Source organism: Anguilla anguilla, chromosome 5, assembly GCF_013347855.1.
Source record: "Anguilla anguilla isolate fAngAng1 chromosome 5, fAngAng1.pri, whole genome shotgun sequence".
In the NCBI taxonomy this organism is placed as follows: domain Eukaryota; kingdom Metazoa; phylum Chordata; class Actinopteri; order Anguilliformes; family Anguillidae; genus Anguilla; species Anguilla anguilla.
In genome coordinates this window covers 32,488,533-32,511,601 of record NC_049205.1, presented here as the reverse complement: position 1 = coordinate 32,511,601, position 23,069 = coordinate 32,488,533, and the positions used below count along the sequence as shown (strand labels likewise).

Sequence of the window (23,069 nt, the reverse complement as noted above, 5' to 3'; positions counted from 1 at the left end):
CCCCTTAGTTGCAGTGAAAGGAAATCGTAATGTTACAGCACACAATGACATTGTAGAGAATTGTGTGCATCCAACTTTGTGGCAACAGTTTGTGGAAGGCCATTTCCTGTTTCAGCATGACAATGCCCCTGTGCACAAAGAAAGGTCCACAAAGAAATGGTTTGCCAAGTTTGGTGTGGTAGAACTTGACTGGCCTGCACAGTGCCCTGACCTCTACCCCATCAAACACCTTTGGGATGAATTGGAACACCAAATGCAAGCCAGCTTTTAAGCCCAACATCAGTGCCCAACCTCACTAATGTTCTTGTGGCTGAAAAAGAAGCGAATCCCTGCAACTATGTTCCAACAATCAAGTGGAAAGCCTTCCCAAAAGAGTGGAGGCTGTTATAGCAGCAAAGGGGGGTCCAACTCCATATTTATGCCCATGGTTTTGGAATAAGATGTTCAACAAGCACTTGGGAATGATGTTTGGGTGTCCACACACTTTTGGCCATGTAGTGTAGCTTCAAAGCGGAAGTCTCTGTATTGGTTTAATTGTATTGTTGCCACACTGACAGATAAAGGTTTTGGAATGATTCACAGGCAGTCTAATGACTTGGAAACGGTTTTTCTAAGAGTAGGAAGGAGGAATATTTAGAGTTTAGCAGGGTGGAACGTACAAGGTACGTAGAAACTTTAGATCCTCACAAAGTCCAGCTGGGATGGCACTGATCTTCGTCCCAGTGAGTGTTCTGAAAAAAAAAAATCAGGAGCAAAACATAAAATACATAAAAAGTGTGTATGTGTGTGAGTGTGTATAAAAAATGTATTGAACCGGGCTTGGAAATCTCACACAAGCACGCACGCACCCACACACACACATCAATATGGACTGAGCGTTTTAATATATAAACTGTTTCTCATATATATATAGATTTATGGTTTCAACATGTCATAATTTTTTTTTCTTTTGTATATAGAGTGGCACAGGCAGATATTTAGGCATCTTTTTATATACAGTTTAGTCCCAAAAAGGTAAATCTAACCGAAGACAACTGCTGTAAATATGCAGAAAACAGATGTTCATAGCACAGTTCACAATTTAGACACACAGATTAAGTTTATGACTGAACAGAGGTTTGTGAGCACTGGGTTGGCACTTTGTATATATAAATGGTGTGTCATGATGAGTTCTATTAAGTTTTTTTTCATTATAGGTTGGTTACTCACAGACTCTCCAGGTTGACGGTCCCAGCGAGACTGGGGAAATCTTGCATCAAACTGGCTCCACGGAGCATCCTAAAACAAATGTGTGGGATAAGTAAGAATGCTTTCCATCAGTGCTTAAGGCAGGAAAGTAAAATGGACCCCAAACGTGCATCTCCCTTTGGATCACTGTCATCACTGTCATTGTGAACAATTTATATATTTTTTCATTTTCTACAAATCTTAATCCCAGAAGTAATCTCATAACACCACTCTCTCAGGCACAGCCAAATGGAGACAGTATCATACATCGTTTATAAAAGATATAAGAATATATATATATTTCAGATGCAAGTATTGCATATACTGGGAGTACAGGAAGTACTGGGACATTGACACAAATTTTGTTGTTTTGGCTGTGTAGTCCAGCACACTGGATTTGAAACAAAACAATGAATATGAAGTTAAAGTGTAGATTGCCAGCTCTACTTTGAGAGCAATTGCATCCATATCAAGTAACACTTTTGCATATAATTATAATATACACAATTGCACAACTACTCACAGAACAGCATTTTCGTCACCCTATGTAAAAGATCCGGCATAGTTTTTTTTTGTCATTACTACAATAAAGACATTGAGGGGGCCTCGATAAATAAAACAACAGCTGTCATTAGGATGCAGTTTGGGTATTTCATGTTTACAATTTTGATTGCTTACTATTTACTTACTGCTGATTTTTGCTAAATCTAAATAATTCAGCCATTCTCTCCTCTAGCAAAACAATGAAGTTGTTTTTTTTTTTTTACCTTTATGGTGCATTCTTCTACATGTATTGAGCTCCCAAGGGCTCTTGCATTATTTACTGATATCACCGAGTGTTTGTGTTGGCGTGCACATCGACTATAAAGCCAGCTTAAGTGCTTTCACCATCACTGAAGAAAATGTGCAGGGCTGGGCAGTGGGTAGGTACTGCCAGGAGTGTCTGGATGAAAAGAAAGGCAGTGGAAACACCAATGGGAGTCTCGCCAGGCTTTTGGTTTGTGGTTCATGGTTCAAGCTTTTTTCCTTTTTTTTTTATTACCATGAGCCTTTGAGCACCTTCTCCTTGTGGACACATGGCTTTGTATGACCAAAAAAAAAGAGTAGTTGTGTGTTTGCTGTACAAGTACAAAGCTCCAGTGTCAGTCAGGCTTATCAGTTTTGTATAAGCTCATGTTTTTCACAGAACAGAGAGAAAAATGTTAACAAAACTATTTTGAGTTTTCAGTTCAGTTCTTAGAGGAAAACATTAATTTAAAATGAGGTTTGCCAATTAGTAATGTTATCTTTTAGTTACAAATATTCACAGAATTAAAAAAAAAAAGTTTTTCAGCAAACTCTTGTTAAAAATTTTCACAAAAGAACATCCTGCAGCTGACCAATATTTGCAATTCATGAGTCATATGCTTGTCTTCCTCCTGTGAGTGGCAAACCATACGCAGTAACATTTAATGAGGTATGCTGTTAGATTTGGAAAGAGCCCTGAACATAATGTATTAATAATACGTTTATTATTACATTATTCACATTATATCTAGCTAACTATAATCAAAAAGCAATTCTCAGCTGACCTGATCATTTTTACATTGGCTATCCTAGTGTATGTGTTGAATTGGTTCTTTAGAGTTACATTCAATCATAGATAGTGGGCACGACTGAAGACAGTCATTGCTTGCTCATGCAAATGTCACCTCAGTCAAACCTGAGTGTTCCTCATTTCATTAGTTTATTACCAAATTTTACTCAACTACATTAGAATACATTTACAACAATACTGAAATCTACACAATTGTCAAATCACTGCCATGCATAACACAATAGGAATATTCTTGCAACAGACTTGAGCATTTCCCAACTGATATGCTGTCTGCCTATTTAGTTGTTATGTAGGAAGGTACAGATGTACAGTACTGGGCGACAGTCAAAGACCACCCTTTCCTTTATTTACTTTCCAGTGAAAGAGCCGTTAAGTGCAAGTTGTTTATTTTTCAGTGTCAGAAAAGCAAACATATATTTAAACACAAAATGACACAAAAACCTTCATAACTGTTTACACTATCGAACAGTTTCAGTATGCCTTTATTCTCTTTGCCTTTATTACAGCACCCATTCTTTTCGGGGGACTTTTTTAGAGTTTTAAAAAAAATGGATAATAAATGAATATATGAAAGGGTGTTCTCTGACCTTTGCACAGTACTTTAAGTGTGCTTACATGCAGTACAAGGGCATAAGGGAAATTTTTCAACTCTTTGTATTTTGACTTATTATAGCCTTAACTTTGCCAGTGACTGATGTGATGTCCACCCTATCATTGCCATAGACAGTAATCCTTTGGTCCATCCTGTTCTATTTACTTTTTTTTTTTTTAAATACATATATATATTTACATTACTACATATCACATATATGCCAATGGTAATTTAGAGATAACAAACAGACCAATATTCCATTCAAAAAATTGGGACCAACTTTTAGTGAAATTCATAATTTCATTCATAATCTTCAAAAATATAATAAACATTAATTATGAGGTGTTGCGATACAAAGCAATTAATAACTATGATAGAAAACGAGACAGTATCCATTTTAAAATGTGAATGTCATAATATATATGAATTACAAACCCTTGTATGAGCACTGGACAAAAAAACTATTTAAAGGTATTGTTAAATAGTTCATATCAAGTATGGCTTAAACTTATACATTTAAATAAAACAGATCATTTGAAAGATGCTGACCACGTTTCTCCTAAAATAATAATGATAAGACACACTGAAACACTTGGACAAAAACATTTTCATACAAAACAAACTCATTCTCGATTGAATTTTTAAGTAAATAAGATACTGGATTCATAATAAAGACTTGCGCACTAAGGGTTTGTTCCTGACAAAAACAAATTATAAATAAAAAGAAATTCATGTGATATGTAGGCCTTGGTTTGTTCTGTAATGCAAATGTATAACAAGTAAATGCAAACTAACTTAAGTCTTTCACTGTACATACTTAATGGTGATGACAGCATTATGGTAATTCAGTCACTGATAATGAAGAGAAAGGTGATGACAATTAAGATGGAGTTGGGGCAGCATGGTAGACAATGCCGAGAGACAGGTACTCAAAGTAAACTATAAATACTATATTAAATACTAAACTCCCAAATTCAAAAAACAAACTATTTTTGGATGCAACTGAATTCATTTTTAGCAATAAATAAATAAATAAATACATCACATAACCTTAGTGTAATCTTATCTCTTGAGGATACTTACAGAGAATGCAAATCGGACAGGTTCTGGAAAGCTGAGCTCCCAATAAAAGAGATGGGGTTGTCATACAAGTGGCTGCAAAGTGACAGAAAAAAGAACATTTTGAGGAAAATATTTTACATCATTTATATTATTTTTCATGAGAAACTGACTCTATGTTCAAGATCATATTGATATGGCCCTGGATCTCCTTTGCGTATGATGGATTATATTCCAGTCAGAACTGTAACTCCTGAATTATAAAGAGCTGTTAATTTTTCTTAAACATTATAATGTCTCTTGAGGGATGTTTTGCTCTCATAAAGCCACATTTCTGAAATAGCTATGCTAAGAATTGTTATTGTCTCACATTTTTTGTTTAAATCAATCATATCAACTAATACTTTCATTGACTGTAATGAGATATATTGAAAATAATTCTGTCAGAAAGAGGGTTTCATTTTGAACTGATTAAACTTCAGACTGATAGGTGAAATCAGTGGGGCCTTAACTGCTTAAAAAGGGGAACACCTAGTCACTGAAACAAACCATTTTGTTGGGGGAAAATAAACAAATTGTGGCAAAAAACCAAACCTGCACTGAAAGCCAGCAGAAACATAAAATTAACAAAACACCAGGGTTACAGACAGAGATGGGATATAAATACAGTACATAAAGTGTCATGGTGAAGGATCAGACCCACAGCCTGGAGGGGTTTGGTAGCATGGATTCAGAGTTGTGTACCCTACAGATTGTGCCAGACGTCTCACCTAAATTCACTTTTTTATACTTGCCAACCGTGGTCCAAATTTATGCAAATTAAGTGTAAGACAAGACCATGTAGCTTGTGCATTTGATTGCTCATCTAAGAATGACAAATGTCTCATGAAAACAAAGTGTGTTGGAACTGATGACATTATCTGGGTGGCAGTGTTGTTTAATTGTTAGAGATTGGATTTGTAACTTGAGAGGTTGCAGGTTTGATTCCCAACTAGGACACTGACGTTGTACCCTCGAGCAAGGTACTTAACCTGAATTGCTTCAGCACATATCCAGCGGTATAAATTTTAAAATATATATATATTTTAAATGCTAAAGTTGTGCAAGTCCCCCTGGACAATGTAATGTAATGTAATCTGCACTTACATAGCACGTAGCAAAGGGTTGCTGTAGAAGGCCCGCTCCGGGATGGCCGCAATGTTGTTGCTGTGAAATCCGCTATAATATAGGGAGGAAATGTAAATGTGATGAATTGGTAGAACAGCTCAAATTTAATTCCTTACCTGAACTGAACTGAAAACCCGGTCAATGCAGCCCCGTGCCCCAACACGAGATCATTTAGTCAAAATAGCTGTGAAGGGAAGCTGAAGAAAACGGATTCAGGGCTGCGAGGTGAACCGGGCCATTTGTCTGAATGCAGAGAGGCTAACGCTGACTTATATACAGTCCCCCTTTTCTTATTCTTTCTCTCTCTCGGGGCTTAGCGCCTGTCTGGGGCAGACGCGGAACAGATCGCCGATGTGTTTTTTTTTCCCTCTTTCTGGCATGCCTCTCTTTTCATCTCTCCGAAGCCGGGGGATCACCGTGTCATTGTAAATGAACACCGCCCTCATTTTTCTTCCTCCTGCTAAAAGCTTTTCCAACCGGCAGGTCTAATAGAGACAGAGGCAAAGAATAACAAAAAATGGGGATTGTAATCTTTGGGCCCCATCTGGACAATTCATCAATCTCTCAACCCCCCGTGCTGAATTTCACAGCCCATCAGTGGAGGACAAAAGGGGCCAGATTCCTCTGAGAACACACCCGTTCAATTAACAGCTTCAGCCTGGCTGGAAAAAGCATGCAAACGTGTTAATGCCAAAAACAACATTTATCTGCGTTCGCTTCTGTTACCTGTGATGAATAACACTCAATTTCAGGGGTTCCCAAACCTTTCCTCACCTTAAGACCCCTTAAAATGACCAAGCATGGGCCCTTCCCTTATCCAAATGCAATGCAGTACCTACTTGTAGTTACACAACACAAACAGACTTAAAACATGCAGGCAAATAACTACTGTATATTACCACGGTAAAAAAAGTGCAATAACACTTCTTGTAACCAGGTTTGTTTAATCTGGAAGATTATGTAATATGTAATTCATAACATGCAAATATAAATGAAGTATTCCTGAAAGGTTGTGCTGTGGACCTGTTGGAACTCCAATTTGGAAAATCCCTGTTCTACATAACCACTGCAGACCATGCAAATGTGCATTTCCCCGCATGTCTAGAGAATGCTCTTATCTAGGACTATGTGAATGTTCACAGAGGAGAGTGCCAATCAGTGCAATTCTGCATGTGTGCTCCACAACACATCCGTGCATCTGAGTGTACTTGCGTCTGGCATGCTTAAGTACATAGGGAGTGACCGATTGTGTCTCGGTGTCTGTGTGCATGTGCATGTACGTGTGCGAGTGCATTTGTATCTGCTTGAGCGTGTGCGTGTGTGTGTATCTGCATGTGCGTGTGTGTGTATCTGCGTGTGTGTGTGTGTATCTGCGTGTGTGTGTGTGTATCTGCGTGTGCGTGTGCGTATCTGCGTGTGCGTGTGCGTGTGCATCTGTGTGAGCCTGCTACTCTGAACTCACAGCTCTTTCAGTTTGGGAAGTGCCTGGATGGCCTCGGGGAACATCATCAGGTTGTTGAAGTTCAATTCCCTGGCAAAGTAAACAAAACAGAACTGGTAAGGAAAATATTCACTATATTCAAATTACTATTTTCTCCTTTGCATTGTCTAAGAACGGTCTGAATACTGCCAAGGAGATAAAGAAGGAGCAGCACAGACAATGGGGTGTAGCTGGGCATAACACCAGATGGAACAATCTCAATGGATCAAAGGCCAGGCTTTCACTGAAAAAGTTATGATTTGCATATCTAAATTCCTGGAAACTCAGAAAACACATTTCGTAAACGTAAACTTAAAGGCCTCTATAAATCAAGCGTTGAGAGATATTGATCTTATTACAGCTGCATTTGGATCAAAAGATATGGCCCGTCACATTGATTCTTCCATTTAAAAACAAACTGTAAAATATGCATTTCAAATAGAGGTAAATGGCTTGATTATCTATCACATCAAATGTAGAAATATAATAACTGCACCGCAATATGTTGCTAAGTCACTCACCAGAAAAGAATCTGTGTGTACAGCAGGTGACATGAAATCAAATGTACAGTACAGTTTACGACTTCCAAAACTTGTTATAAAACGACTGTACAAATTTGCCGAAACAAGTTCTCAAATGACGATCAAGGCATGAGCTTCTAGAACTGCGACTGTTAATAGGAATTTTAAATCTCGTCAGCATGTCTAATTTGAAAAAAAAAACAACCACTGCCACTGTGATCCCAAGATACAACTGCCAAAAATGGGCCGATAGTTGCTACCAAGGTCCGCACAGTTGGCAAGGATGGGTGTCTAAAACACACGCTGTACCTTTCCACCTTTATAATTGCTTCAGCAGAGTCGCACACTGCACTGCAATGCACTCTGCAAATCATCCTTTGGCAGGCCTCAGTGTTGACTCTTCCTTGCAAATACCTTGCTAAGCAAACACCACTCCCTAGAGACACATAACTGCAAATGGGATTTCTGTACAGCCAGAACACCTCCGTGCTCGAGAAACAGCCAAGGAAAGGGCAGGGGCTTCATCCAGCTATCATAAAAAAGGACAAAACTCCTGTAAAACTTCAAATTCAGTAGTAGAAGTGAATACTCGTGAACTTAGCAGAGGCTGAGTTGGGAATAGAGGTCAGAATTGGACATGGAAGGTAAACAGGGTTTGTTTTACACACTGTAAATATCACGATGTTAGGAACATCTAACTGCATAGCGCTTTCTGCAAAAAATTACAGATTGGAGCAGCAGCGCTCCACTTAAGATGAACACCCTAACCATAAGCGCAGAGGCCACTTGTTTTCTTAGCCGACATGAATATTCCTCCAAATCTTCAGGTGTGAGTAGCTTAAGCTAACTAATGTACAGTACGCAACACACAAACACAAACACATCAGAGCCAGTAACTTTTTCTGCTTTTCAGTCTGCTAGAAAAGTGAAGCTGGACTCTCTGATTTACTGACACTGCTTTAGTCTGGGTGCATTAATCCCAGATGTTTGCTATTCAACAGCATACAAATTTTCACAGTATTAATGGAAGCTTTTTAATTTCATACTATTCGGTAACAATGCAGACTAACTAGCACAGATGTTTGTGAATAGGTATTGAAATTCAAATTAACAATCTACTCCTTGTTTTTACATAAAAATCAACATTTTTGTAACATTTTTGCTGAATAACCTTTCTGATGCAATAAACATGTTCACAAATAAATCAATAATTACTCAAAACACAATTCATCAATACATACAGAGAATTTAATGTACTGATTTCAAAAAGTGATTGTAGGCATTTCTATTCACATAAATGGTCACGTGACTGATCTATAGATATAAAAGAAAAGAACCTAGGGCCTTAAAATGTTTTGGGTTCCTCCAGGCTAAAAATGTCAAGGCATTCTAATCCCCAGCAGTACAGAAGGAAATGAACAATGAAAGAGGAAACAAGATAGCAATCTTGGACTATACGTTATTTATCTTGGCAGCAATTACAACAGGAAGTTGATACACGAACGTCCTGCTCAAGTGGGGAGAAATTATGTTCATCTGTGGTCTTCATCTTTGGAACAAAATAAATTAAATCAGGCAGCCATGCCCTGGGAGCAATGGAAAAGCCTGTACATTTCTGAGTGTTGTTGTTGTTGTACTTCACAATGCTTTCTAATATGTTCTCTGCTTATGCAACACTGATTGTGATGGCTTCAAACTGTCCATGTCAATGAACTCAGATCAAGTTCTGTCAGCTGCTAAGTTACCGGTCAGCCTAAACTCCAAGGCGTCCACAACTAGATGACGTGAAACTTGCAGCTGCTTATCTTTCATAAAGCCCAGGTCATGATCCTATTATAGGTGTGGAAGATATTTCACAACAGAGAAACATTATCATCATTTTTTTTTTCTCTGATGTGATCGTCAAAGATCATCAAAGATGTATGGACCTGACACCTAAAAAATGACTTCCAATGGGGCCTTTCCCATCTAACAGCAAAATATCAAAGGGATATAAAGAGGAAACTATCCCATCTAAAATATGCATAATACATGATTTATCTTTTTGTCGTCTCTATTCTGGACAATTGGCGGTACCCATTTGGCTCCAACTCTACATTATAAAAGAATAGCAGTGTTAAAAAAAAACACACATGAACTGGTGCCCCTCTGGCTTGCCGTGCAGTATAAAGGTTATCACCAGCCTACAACAGGCCATTCCATTTTCCTTCCGCTCCCTACTGGATGCAGTCTAGATACCTCGTTCACTTCAACACCTGCTTTAATCCTTTAATCCAGATCTATGCAAAGCACCTCAAATAACAGATCACCACAGAGGCCCTGTTCTAATCAGGACCAAGCAAGGAAATACACTGAGCTGATCTGCTATGGAGGAAGCCTCAATAATCAAAACCCTAAAGAGCCATTAGCCTGACCAGACTGTGATAAGGAGATAAGATTAATACAGGAGATAAGTCCAACCCAACATCAATGGGTGTACTTTGTTAATAACCTAACAAATTACAACGTGTGATGAAACATGAACTTAATCATTGATCTAGCACTGGCCAAAACTTGGCAGAACTAGTCAGTTTGTACGAATCTAATATAAAAATCTGAAACTTCCCTTTTTTTGACAGAAAGAGAGAGAGAGAGAGAGACAGCGCCTGCCATCATTATGGGAGACAGCGTGAGAGAAAACCTGCTCTGTCTGCTAAACTCGATTGCCTCTCTTTAAAGGCAGTTTTATGGAAGCCTGGGGCCATTTTCTTGCTGTTCTTTCATTCCATAAGAATGGAATACACGCAAGTAAAGACAGCGTAACCAGCTAACTAACAAACGTATAATGCACTGGGTGCAGCACAGCATTAAATGAGGTAGCCCACCAATGTAGGCCATTATCTGACACAATAGCAAGCTGGCTTAAGTGGCCAAACAAAGCTTAGTGAGATAGAATATGTTACAAGCCACTTTAATGGCTGACAATGGCTAGTGTTGACAGGCTGATGAAAACGTACTGGCTGATGAGTTCATTCACTTAGCTAGCTTGCCAGTGAATTTTAACCAAAATGTTGACTTTTTGTAGCACAAGTGAAAATCTTAAAAATCGGTTGTCATGAAAATGCAATTGTGAGTTTTAAAATGTTACACTACAGTATAACATGGTATAGTATAAGGCTTTCTTTTCAAATGGTCTGTGGCTGTTATAAAAAAAGGTTATTTTATTATAAAGCTGTTATAACTTTGTATTACTACAAATGAAAAAGTAAAAGTTTTTTCGCGAAACACAATCAAGCTGTATGTGGCAATATATTGTATCTTAACCAAGCACGGCATGTGGAGCTTGAAATATGCAGCAGATTTGTGGCGTGTAAGGGTAAAGAGAAGTAATAAATAATCCTGGCAGATCAGCATGTCATTACATGCATTAGACTAAATAAAAGTTTGTTTATTCAAATCTAAATCTTGCATTGGCTTATCTTGTACATACTTGCAGAACTCCTCTGAATCGATCACATTAGTTAACTCGTAATCCAGACTACAATAACATGGTTCAATTTGAGAAAACTATCAATACGTAAACATAAAAATAAACACTAAATATTGATAACAGGTGTGCTTCCTCACAATTCCTGCTGACTGGGTGCTCTGCCACAAAAAAAACTAATCTGTGAGAAAAAAAGACCATAGTACAAAGCTATGGACATGGCGGCACACCAAATTTAGATATTTAAAAAAAGAGATGTCACCACATAGGCAGCTTTTTATTTTTGGCTGTGGCCACGGTGTTCATGAGATGACATCTTTTTCATTTTTTTATGCTGGTTTTATTCACACAGGAAATAAATTATTTGCAAATATGAAATTTTAGGTCAATGAACACCCTTTTACTCAATCTTAGCACTAGCATTTGTCAAGGTACATGCAGATGAAAAAACCTGGATCCTAAAGTGTTAATGCAGTTAGATGGGTTACATATTAACAGAAACTGAAACACTCTACAGGGTTTTCATGTTTGTTTGTTCATAGTCCAAATGCCATCGCTGAGCCCTGCCTTTTCAAAGATCAGATATTCCACCTTTATAAAACGCTCAGTAAAATGTACGCAAAAAGAAAACAAATCACACATTTGACACCAGCCACTGTATTTTTGAAACCCTACATTATAGTGAAATACTTACAGTGTTTCTAGGTTGTCCAGGCCTGCAAAGCAATTCTGGCCAATCTCCTTGATTTTATTGTTGTGTAGATGTCTGAAAGAATAATGATCACATTTCACATATTCAGCCTGGTTAAATAAACATGGAAAGCACAAAAATGCAAAATGCATCACAAAGAAATGATAAACAAACTATTGATATGCTTTTGGACTATACATAATTTTATGGTTGCTGTGATGCACTAGATATACAGACTGAGTAACAATGGATATTAATGGGGTTAAAATCAGTAAACCTGAGCATGGACAGTAGGAACGGAGGCTGTACTTGAATAATAGGCACGTGAGAGTATAGTGCAATGCTTTTTATAACTCATAGGTTGCTGGTTTGATTCCCATGTGGACACTCAAATTACACCCTGGGCAAGGCAATTAACCTGAATTGTGTAAATATCAAGCTGTACAAACAGATGAATGGGCGAATTAACAGATTAAATCATTTGTAAATGATTTTAAGATGTGCATGATCACATTAATTAGAATGACATTAAGTTGTTACTCACAGCACCACAAGGCTGGAGAGGTTGGCGAAGGCGTCATCGGGAATGTAGGTGATGCGGTTAAGGGCCAGCGTCAGTGCTTGCAGGTTGCCGAGGTGACTCAGAGGCCCCACGGGCACCTCGGTCAGGCTGTTGTCGTCCAGCCACAGGTGGCGCAGCTGCTGCAGGCCCTCAAAGCTGTCCTCCGGCACCGCCGTGATGTGGTTCGCATCTAGCCGGCTGCAGAGAGACCACACGCTCGTCAGTGTCCGGCGATTACGGCTATCAACCGTCGCACATAAACAAATGGTGAAGTTTGGCAAAGACGCAAAAGCCTAGATGGTTGTCATTCTACGCTTAATGCAGTTTCTATTGTCACAGGTTTTTTATGGAGTTTGGAGGCTAATATGGTTCAATGCCTAGACAGAAATCCATAAAAGCATATTACTTGTGAAGAGATGGACCGTGTAAACGATACCCTTTGATTGATATGACTCACTGTGCACACAATCATGCTCTAATTGCCACAGCCACAACCCACCAGAAATATCCAGTTGACAATACAAAAACAAGGAAATACTAAATAATAGCCCTTATCTTTTAGCCTGGTCTTGGATTGAGCGCTATGAAATACCCACTTACGTATGTCTTTATTCATGCAGTGGTAAAAGCGAATGCCAACCACAAATCCCACTCAGTTTAAAGCGCATTCTCATTGCTAGGAGATGGTTTAATAAAATGACTACTTCACTATCATCTGTCAGAGCAGTGCTCCTGTGTGGAGAATTCAGTCGTAGAAATTCCTCCCCAGGGTCTGGAATTAATGTTGATAGTGACTGTGGCTGGAAGGTGGCAATGGTAGGAATAGCTTCTATGTAAATACTATACTAACGCAATACCTCCAGCTGGACTAGGCTGAGCGTGCAAAGACCAAGCAGCTTTTCAACAGCAGCCTTTGGAAGGGAAGGAGGGGGGCGGGAGAGGACACCTGTCGGGTCAGTGCTAAGACATCACTCAACACGGGAAGCATTTACCAGGTCCCTGCAAAAACCTCTGCTTTCCATGATCTCATGGGAGAGGCCTCCTGGGATCACATCCCTCAGCCAGTGAGTCAGGCAGGAGTGCCAAACAAGCCTAGGCACCGCCTGGGTGCTCTTCCGCGCCGAAAAAACCGTTGCTCAAACTCGGGGCCGCGGCTCCTCCCGTGCCCCAGCCCACGGGCACCGGCCTCTCTGAGCAGACAAGAATCTGCCTCGATGGCTTTCTGTTGTCTGACCACAATGAGGGTCCCGGCCAGATAATTGAAGCAAAATTGTTTCCTGTTTGTGAATGGCAAACCTCCTCTTCCCCCTGCTGCATAATGACCCCTTAGCAGGGTCGACCAGATATTTGTCCTCTGAAAAGGGCTCCAGACATCTGGTAATGCAAAATAGCAAGTTAATTGACAGAAAAACTTTAATGTAAGGTAGCTTTGAAGAGTATACACACCGTGTGAGGACCATCTACGCAACAAATTATCATCACTTCATTTGGCTTTTGAAGCATAATTATTGTGTTGAATTTGGCAATGGCAGGGCACCCAGTCGTAAACATATATTTTGGGATTAAGAAGCACATCTGCAACCATCTCTATAATCTTTTAGTATTACCAACCTACCAATCAAATTAACACACCAAGATGTTAAAATATGTGGGCATAATCTTTTTTTCTTAGGATATCCTTGATGAGAAGCCCAGGTAATATGTAGGATTATAATATAAATGGAGGTTGTTGGGTGGAGCATCCAGTTAAAGTATTAGTCTCGAGTGCAGTGATGTACCCCTTAGTCTGGGTTTGAAAATCGACCATGTCTGTGGCAACCGTGGCTGGCAGCCTTGCAGGGTGGGACACAATTGGTCATTAGTTTGTCAGGAGGGAGCAGGGATGCAGTCAGTTCCATTTAAATTCTGTCAAAACCCGCGGCTGTGCTACATTATTGAAGAAAAGTCCTGAGCTTCTAATGACATGGGTGAATTCTAGCAAGATAATTTAAGCGTTGTCAGTATGGATACTGTCATAACTAAACACACACATAACTAAATGGTTAAAACAATGGAATTTTTTTTTGTAGTTAAGGGTCCGGAATGTAACTGTATTGTTTATAATTTCCCCCCATTTTTAAGTGACTGTAACTCCTAGAAGCTACCATGAAACATTTTGCAAGCTGGTAGTGCCTGGTGCAGATCTCATGCTGTATGAACATGCACAATTCACTGTGTAATAAGCCCAAGAACTGTTTAACTTAGAAAAGTTTGGCTTTGCATATTGAAATGGGATACATAAGTTCCTTTCATTGTAGGGAATACATTTGCCTCATGGACTCATAGCTTCTGCTGTTCTGAACTTTCTGAATCTAAAACATAGAATTTTTTTAATTTAATGTTTTTCTTATGACTGAAACATGAAATTTGGTATGTATTACTTTTGTTTTGTGTAGGCTACTAATAAGGAAAGAAAACTCCCTGGGTCAAAAAACATGACCAAGAAGGGGCAAAAATTATTGCTGCCACAAGTGATTAAATATTCTAGATTTAAAACTGTCTTTTAATAGTTAACCCTCTTTTTTTCCTAATTTGAACTGCCAATCATAAACATAATCATATTCAACAGCCAAGCTCATTGATGAACCCTCCACTATCGATTCGGGAGAGCAAAGACAAGAACACGCTCTCCTTAGGTATAAGATGTCAAGCCCGTGCTTCTTTTCAATCTGCAGTCCACAAGTTGAGCTAGCACAGACGTGACTCACGTGTAGCCTGAGCAAGCAGACTGCAGCCGCCCAACAACCTGCCAGGCTAGCTGGCGAGCAATGAGACAGGTGATCCCAAATGACTTAATCCATCCCTCCCAGACTCAATACCGAACCATGGAGTCTGTCTACAGACTGGAACAGTGACTTAACAGGATAAGCCAACCAGTAGCCCCATTTCCAGGAATCGCATGTTTTAAATAGTAAAATTATCCTTTCATTAACTACACATGGCATTTACATGAAACTCTGAATGTTGGATGATCTTACGTACTAAGTACTACCTACACTTTTTTCTGACTAAGATAGTTTAAAATGGGTTAAACAGTAAAGGAGCCATAGTGACAATTATAAGATAGACCTGTTTAGATAATTGCTGAGGGGAAGCAATTTCATAAGGCTCAAAATCCTAATGCAACTACATCGCTCAGGCTAGTTGAAATACACAAGTGAGTAATGGAACAAGTATTTAAAAGGATCATGGCACGGTGCCCAGCACTTAGACAGAACCAGTTTTCACATCAGTATTAAAGAAAAAATAAATATGCTACTCATAAGCCAAACAACAGATCTTTAACCTGCATGCAGACCTCAACATTCTCTTCTTGATTAACAACATGTGGACTGACCAGTTTAAAAATAGATTTGATCTGATGCTCAATCCCCAAAATCTAAATAGTTCATAAGAGAACATAAATGACCTGTGCTGCCAGCCTTCATAACACAGCCACTCCAAAGAAGTGATCTGCTAAGGCTTTGATTTTCTTTGACTGTCCCCCATAAAAGTCTTATCTATTGTTGTAGTTGCTCAAAGGTCACTCATAAGCACAAAGGGAAGTGGCACTAACCAATCAGATTGCAGGAAACCAATCACACACCTTAGAAAATATCACTGTCAAGCAATAAAAAGTCATTGCAGAACTGCAGTGCCTACGTTTAGTCACCAGAGAATGTTACGTGATTCGCACAGGACTATGAATCAACAAATGATTCCACACAACTACTAGGACGACAACTATCCCAGTTTAAAAGTACAATTGTACATGATGCATATGTAAGCTTGATAAATTAAGGTCTAAGTATTTGGGGATAAATTCATAGTGCCCCTCCCCCTTTTTTTCTACATGAACACACCCAGCTTTTTCCAACACTTCAGAACTCAAATGAGTATCTCTAGACTCAAACAAACAACAATTATGCACTCATAATAGTCATTTGTGAATACTGACTTAGTTACAGAAACATCAGGAAGAGCGAGTCTCTGGAAACAGGGTTCACACAGACTCCAAGACATTCAAATGTCGCCGTCTATCCGGTATAATAGACTTCTCGTCTCTGCCCATGGTTTTGCTCATACATGTCTGATCTATCCCAACGCCACTGATGACTGCACAACTGTCACTCACCTAGCAGGTGGACTGGAATAGCTCCGGTCTGTTTTCTCCTATCACATAAAGGTTAAGGACAAATGGAATTTTGGCAAATAGACCTAGGCATACATACAAGAACACATCCCACAGCTCTTTCAAAAGCCAGATTAAAATCTTTTGTGACTTTCAAGGAAAGAACATTGCCATGATTATTTACCAGTGCTTATTTTAACTGTCACCGGAGAAAAGTTGTAAATTACAGGCTGAGCAAAATAAAACAACTATACTTTTGAATAGAGCACCACTGTTCTCAAGAGGTTTTCAGCTTCATTGTTGTTTATTCGTTGCATCTCCGTTCAACCTGTGGGTCAAACAGGGTTGTGTACAATAAGTACAAATACTTTGTGGATATTCTCTCTCTTTCTCTCGCTCTCTCGCAAATTCTTTATAGACTCAGTGCCAGGAGGCAAAAGGCGTGTTGACTGACAGCTTACTCTCAGAGGCTTGTTACAAAACCAGCTTTGCTCTGCCAAAATATATTACTTAAGCTACAAAGCTTAACCCCTTGGGGACAGAAAGAGAGGTGCGTTAGAAAGAGAAGACAAAGAATGAGGAACACACAGTCTCATTTAGGAAATATCTGGAGCAGCAATAATGAAAAGAGTGCTGGCTCTCAAAACCAGTGTCCCCTCTTATCCTCTTCAAACTTTGAGAGGACATCCAAGAAGCCAAGAAGAGTTCAAGAATTCAGCCTTGTACCTACGAATACGTCCAGAGACCCTCTCGGGCTCCACTGGAAAATTAGGACAACGAAGAGAAATGTCAGTTCAGCAGAGTGTTTCATAAGTGTAGTACAGCACAGAAATTGAGCCAGTAGCTCACATGCAACTTCATGCAATGCAAAAGCACTGAGGCTCAAAGTGCCAATCCTGAGGCCCATTTTCTGTTGTATCCGCAACACTGGCGTGCTGGCGTGCGTTGGTTCAGACTTTGCACAGATAGACACGGCTGGCGTACATTGGTAAAAAGTATTTTTCAATGAAACCGTGTGCAACAAGGTCTGTGGATGTTCATGAGTAACCGTGATATATTTGGGAAAAGTTGCCTTTGAGTTTTTCAAATGCGAATTTTCGGTGCTCTGAGCACCACAAATGTTGCCACCATAGAGGTCCAACATATCAAGGTGAGCTGCAGTGGATATCTAGAAAACTTGTCAAATCTCAGCAAAACTACCTGGATGGATAGATAGCACCATGGGTAAGCTTTATTTTATTTTTGGGTAAACAGCCCTTTTACACTTAAATTACATCTGATATCCTTGGGAGGACCACATAGGCACTGGATTAGTCAGTACGTTTACATGCACAGTTGAAATCGAGCTATATTACTAGCTCGATTTGGCCAAAGATGAGATTTCATTGGATTATTGTCGTTGTCCCAATATACATGACTCAGAAAGAATCAAATTATTGACCAAGGTGTGTCTGACTAAGGTTTCTTATAGCCTAAATCCTCCTTCCTCCAATTTTGTCACAACTTTTTTGAATAGTTCGTCATTCCGCGTTTTTCTTCCATCCATGTATTTTAGGATATTTAACTCCTTTAGTTGCGATAGCATGAAGTTGGTCTCCTTGTCCGTCCGGAAATGTGTTTTTTTTCGCCAAGATACTAGGGAGGACAAAACAGAGCTTTAGAGTGTTGCCAGCAGTGTATGTGTGTGAGCTCAACAATGCGCAGAACGCCTAGGCCAATTTTAGCCCGATTGAAGCGTATACATGCCGTACTAAATCGACCTCCAACCGCATTATCTAGGTATGTTAGTCCAACTTTGAAAAATTTGAATTAGTACAATTTCAGTCAGACTACGGTGTTTACATGATTTTTAAAAGTCCAGTTTTAGCCGGACTAAAGCAATAATTCGACTTTTTCAAGCATCATGTAAACCCACTGAGTGATTAGTGCACAATCACCTGACAAATCCAACATTAAGTGGTTATCTGTGACCCTCAGGAAAGTAATTTGTTTTACTAACACATGGAGAGGAAAGAAAGTAAACACTGATGGAATATCAAGCAAAATAAAGTCTCGAGTCATCAATGGCTGTTTAATCCAAATACTGAAAAGTACATGCTGTGGACTTTTAATGCACACATTACATTTAAATAATTTTACATACACTCTTATCTAGGGCACCATCAATATCAAAATCAATATTTGTTACGTTGATGCTTTATCCCCATCAAAGAGCACCTCCCAGCCACCATCCATGTAGCGCTGTGTATCCATGTAGCACTCTTTTTGTTCTACTTTATTAATCATGGCAAAATCCTTCTAGAACAGAACCGCTGGTTTGAAAGTAGAGAAATCTAAATATGTGAAATCTACAGTAAGATTGAAAAACTATTTTTTTTAAACACCAAACACTGGGTCAGCAGACACACAGTGCAGTCAAAACAATAAATAGCCTATGCAAAAGAATGTGACAACATATTGCAACCCCAATAAAAGACCTGTTTCTTTTAAGCAGCACTCAAATTCCTTGAGGCTGGTAGAGTTTCTGACCCAAGAAATGGCAGGGGAATCTGTAAAAATATACATATGTATAGAGGAATGTATTCATGTTTTTTCATGTATGTAGGTCTTCTTTCACTTCCTGCTTGCTCCCTGGTTGTATCAACTTACTACTGTATTTACTGTTATTTTTTAAACAATTGTATGCATCTTGTTTTAATCTGACATTTCTTCTGATAAGATAATTATTTAAATTAAAACAAACTGAAATGCTTTTGTATTTCCATTATCCTACCATTCAACCATAGTTTTGTTACTATTACTGAAATCACTTATCATTCTCCTTTCATCTTTCAACCATTTCACTCCGCAATTGCTCCTGCTTTGAAGTTTCAATTCAATGTTAATGGTCCATTGCGTAGCGTCATACGATAAGCAACACGAGTTACAGTGGTTTGCAGAAATTCTTCTCAATATGGTGCACGTTGCTCTGGGGAACCAAAAAGGAAACTTCACCTGGAAAAACAACACTAATCACATTTGCTTTTTTTCACCTTGTTTTTAGTGGACCAGTTTGTTCCTGTGTTGTTATTGGACTAAGCGAAGTAGAAGCAAGGCCAGAGGAAAAACAAGTTAATGGAAAGCAATTGACTGGTTTGTCTTGAGATTTGCATCACAGCAGCACTGAATGTTTCTCACGCCATACGCTCATTTCCCTCGTTCAGTAGTGTAACGTATCTTAAGTGGCAGCTCTCACATTTCCTCCCCCCCAACCCCCTCTTCCAATGAGAGCTTTCCCCACCTAACATTTATTCACAATGAAAGTTGTGCCGAGCCCAAGCGCTGCTTTCAATAAAGGTGATCTACCACTTCCCGTCTGGTGCTCACGCACACTAACACGGGCAGACTGCACATTTTTTTACAACTGCTCCTTCGTGTTTCTCGTAGGAATGCCTCCACAGAGCAAGCAACATGTCACAGTACTCCGACAGGAAGTGCTTCAATGAGCCTGTTCATTGGTGTATGTGATGTATGGGAGGTCACAGAGGAGTGTCAATAAGGTTACTGTCTGACTTACAGAGACTGGAGGGAGAGAAGGCTTTTCAGAGCCTGGCTGGGCACAGTCTTCAGCTGGTTATTCTGCAACATCCTGAAAAAAAAAAAAACATGCATACCTGGTCATAAGTCACATCTGCATGTCACAACGAAACTCTCCAGCACACCCACATTGTGAGCAAACAGAAATCAGAAGAATAGGAGGTGGACATGACATTCTCTATTGCCAATCCTTCTCTGGGCAGAAGTGTGAATGATTTGTACTGTTCCTCTGCTCTCTGCCAGTACGTGAGGGCAAGTGTGTGGCCTCTTGTCTGTTAATCTCCGGAGGATTTATGGCAACATTATTACCTGGCCAACAGTACCGGATCATTGTGCTCAGACATAATCGGGTCCACCTATCTTTCTTCCTCCACCTTATCAGCATGTTCAGGCGTCACTATAGTGTTTGTGGAGCGGCTTTTGTTTTCCTTTCTGATCAAAAGTAATCATGATATGGGCATGTACAATGAGAGAAGGGAATTATGGGCATTGCACTAACAGAGCTTTGAATTTTGACATGGAAACGGGTGGTTCTATGCAACGTAGATACTGGGTCATTCGACAGGAATGTTACAGTAAAAACATAACAGGGCAACATTAATAAAATCCGAATGCAGTAAATCAAATTTTACAAAAAGATTTTAATGAGCTGTACACCAAAAATGTGCTACAACCCATTTTGCACATTGCTCCTTGCAAACACACACTAGTGCACAAGGATTATATGCAACCTGCAAGCATTGCTTATGCATTAAACATAAAACAAACCGTTCATGCAAAACAAAATGTTTTAATCATTAATGGTTTACTCTTGTACATCCTGGGATTTGAAGCATGCTTTTTTCCACTTCTGGCCTGTTTATAAACAAAGGAATTTCCTGGGTTAACCCCGTTTATATAGCACCACCCCAAGTTTGCAAGTCATGTGTAATATGCATGTCACCTCAGCGTTGGGTTATTTCTGTTTTGCACAACCCCTAAACACAGGCGGCTGTTTGTTTACACCAGGCTTTTTAACAGCAGATGCAGCAGCTTGTTCTAGTCAACTTCATTATCAGCTCCACTAGCTAGTTAGCTTCTGAGCCTTCTTACATGGCAAACGTTTCCAGAACATTCATCAGCCACATACTGACATCCATTTAATCATACTGCATGTAAATATGGAATTCTGAGTTCACACTTCACAACACCGGAAACCTGGACAAAAAAACAAGTCGGCCCACCACTGGACGGCGACAGTTCTCCTTGGTCCAGTAACCTGGGATGACCCATTTATACCAAATGCTAAAGCAGGAAACCCCGGGTTGCCAGGTCTGTGTAAAGTAGGGGTCATAGATATCTGACATGGGATTGCCACTAAATTTTGATTGCAAATGTTTCCCAGTGTTTTATTTTTCTTTTTTTTTAATGAAAAATGATGTACTACTAATGATTACGGAATTCAAAGTCTCTTCTACAAGGGGGACTTGATATAAAAAACTGTAAGTCAACAATCAAAATGACAATAACAGGGATTCTACAGTTATGTAAACAGGAAAATTAACAGCAGGGATTACACTACATTACATTCACCTAGCAGAGACTCTCATCCAGAGCCAGCTACAAAGTGGACAACATCAGTTCTACTCTCAGGAATACAAAAGTTCAATACCACCAGAATGCACATTATAATCAATACGTGTATGTACTCAAATAAATCAGGAATATGCTATTTGCATCATAAACAAAAAGTAAATGAGAATGAAAAGAGGGTGGCTAAAGAGGTCAATGTGCGTTGGAAGATGGCCAGTGTTTCTGCTGTCCTGATCACCGTTAGAAGCTCATTCCACCACCGGGGTGCCAGAACACATTGGAGACGTGACTGGGAAGCTATTTGCGTTTCAGCTGCATTTCATACAGTTAGTGATTCTGTTTCTGAGTGAAACAGCTGGAAAAAACATCATTTCTGTTTCCTCTGTCCCTTAATGATGCTCTTCCCTGATAATGACTGAACAGCTGAAGATCTTCCCACACTGGTAGAAATGGTATCTGGAATGGCCACAACTTTGTGTGGTTTTGCTAATGTAGTTTCAGAATATGTAGCTGACTGAAATTCCACGCTGGGATCCCCAGAATGGATGTGACTATGTATGGGTTTTCTGCTGCATCTGCAGACAACTTAATGGCATGAGGTGCTTACCGCGGTAGGAGCAGTCCTATGAGGTCTGTGTGAGTTTGCTGGTGTACCTTCAAACAAGTTTTCCGTCCAAAAGTTTACAAGTCCTGTGAGTTCACTGGTTTGTCATCAGAATACGTGAGTTACTGCAAACACTACCCACACTGGGAGTACTGGTATGAATACTCCTTTGTATGGATAACTGCATAGTTCTTACTATACTGACAGCAGTGGTTTGGGTGTTCCTCAGTGTGTAACACAACTGATACATTCATGCATATGGAAAAACAAGAGGGGAAGGGGAATGTTTCCTCAGCAAGAAAGTCCTCGAGAAGAAGCTGAGTCAGATTTTTTCAAGACAAAACGAAACCAATATAATTTTCAAAAGCCTTCATTTTAAATGACAAAATTTTCATTTAAAATAACAAAATAATAATACGTTTTACTAGTAGGCAACAACTAGTAGTACGGTTTATGACATCCACATACCACTTTGTGGTATGAATGGCACGGAGTTCACCACGAGAGCTTATTTTGTAAATACCCCAATAGATTAATCAAGTGCCGAACCAGGTTGGGTTTTGAATAATTGACCATGCACTACTGTTAATGCCGTTCTGTGAGTCCCAGGCTCTTACATAATCAATCTTATTCAGGCAGTGAGCTTCCTCCCTGCTCCCTTAGTTCTACACGTACATGCTTTTAAGCAAAGAATACCATCTTCGCAAGCAACTCAAAAAGGTGGGATTACACCACGCCTGAATTGGGTGGACTTGCGTCAGATCTTTGACGGCTTGACCTCTCACAGCATTAGATAAAATCAAAG

General features: G+C 39.4%; 1 protein-coding gene across 1 annotated transcript in view; it reads right to left on the bottom strand.

Moving 5' to 3' along the window:
- lgr4 (leucine-rich repeat containing G protein-coupled receptor 4) overlaps window positions 1-23,069 on the bottom strand; it is a 78,943-nt gene that overhangs the window by 20,897 nt on the left and 34,977 nt on the right. The window contains exons 4-11 of the mRNA XM_035418189.1: window positions 20,069-20,140; window positions 12,345-12,560; window positions 11,804-11,875; window positions 7,105-7,173; window positions 5,622-5,693; window positions 4,500-4,571; window positions 1,210-1,278; window positions 660-731 (exon numbers count right to left, since the gene is read on the bottom strand). Coding sequence (XP_035274080.1) covers window positions 660-731; window positions 1,210-1,278; window positions 4,500-4,571; window positions 5,622-5,693; window positions 7,105-7,173; window positions 11,804-11,875; window positions 12,345-12,560; window positions 20,069-20,140 — 714 coding nt within the window. The remainder of the gene's footprint in view (window positions 1-659; window positions 732-1,209; window positions 1,279-4,499; window positions 4,572-5,621; window positions 5,694-7,104; window positions 7,174-11,803; window positions 11,876-12,344; window positions 12,561-20,068; window positions 20,141-23,069) is intronic.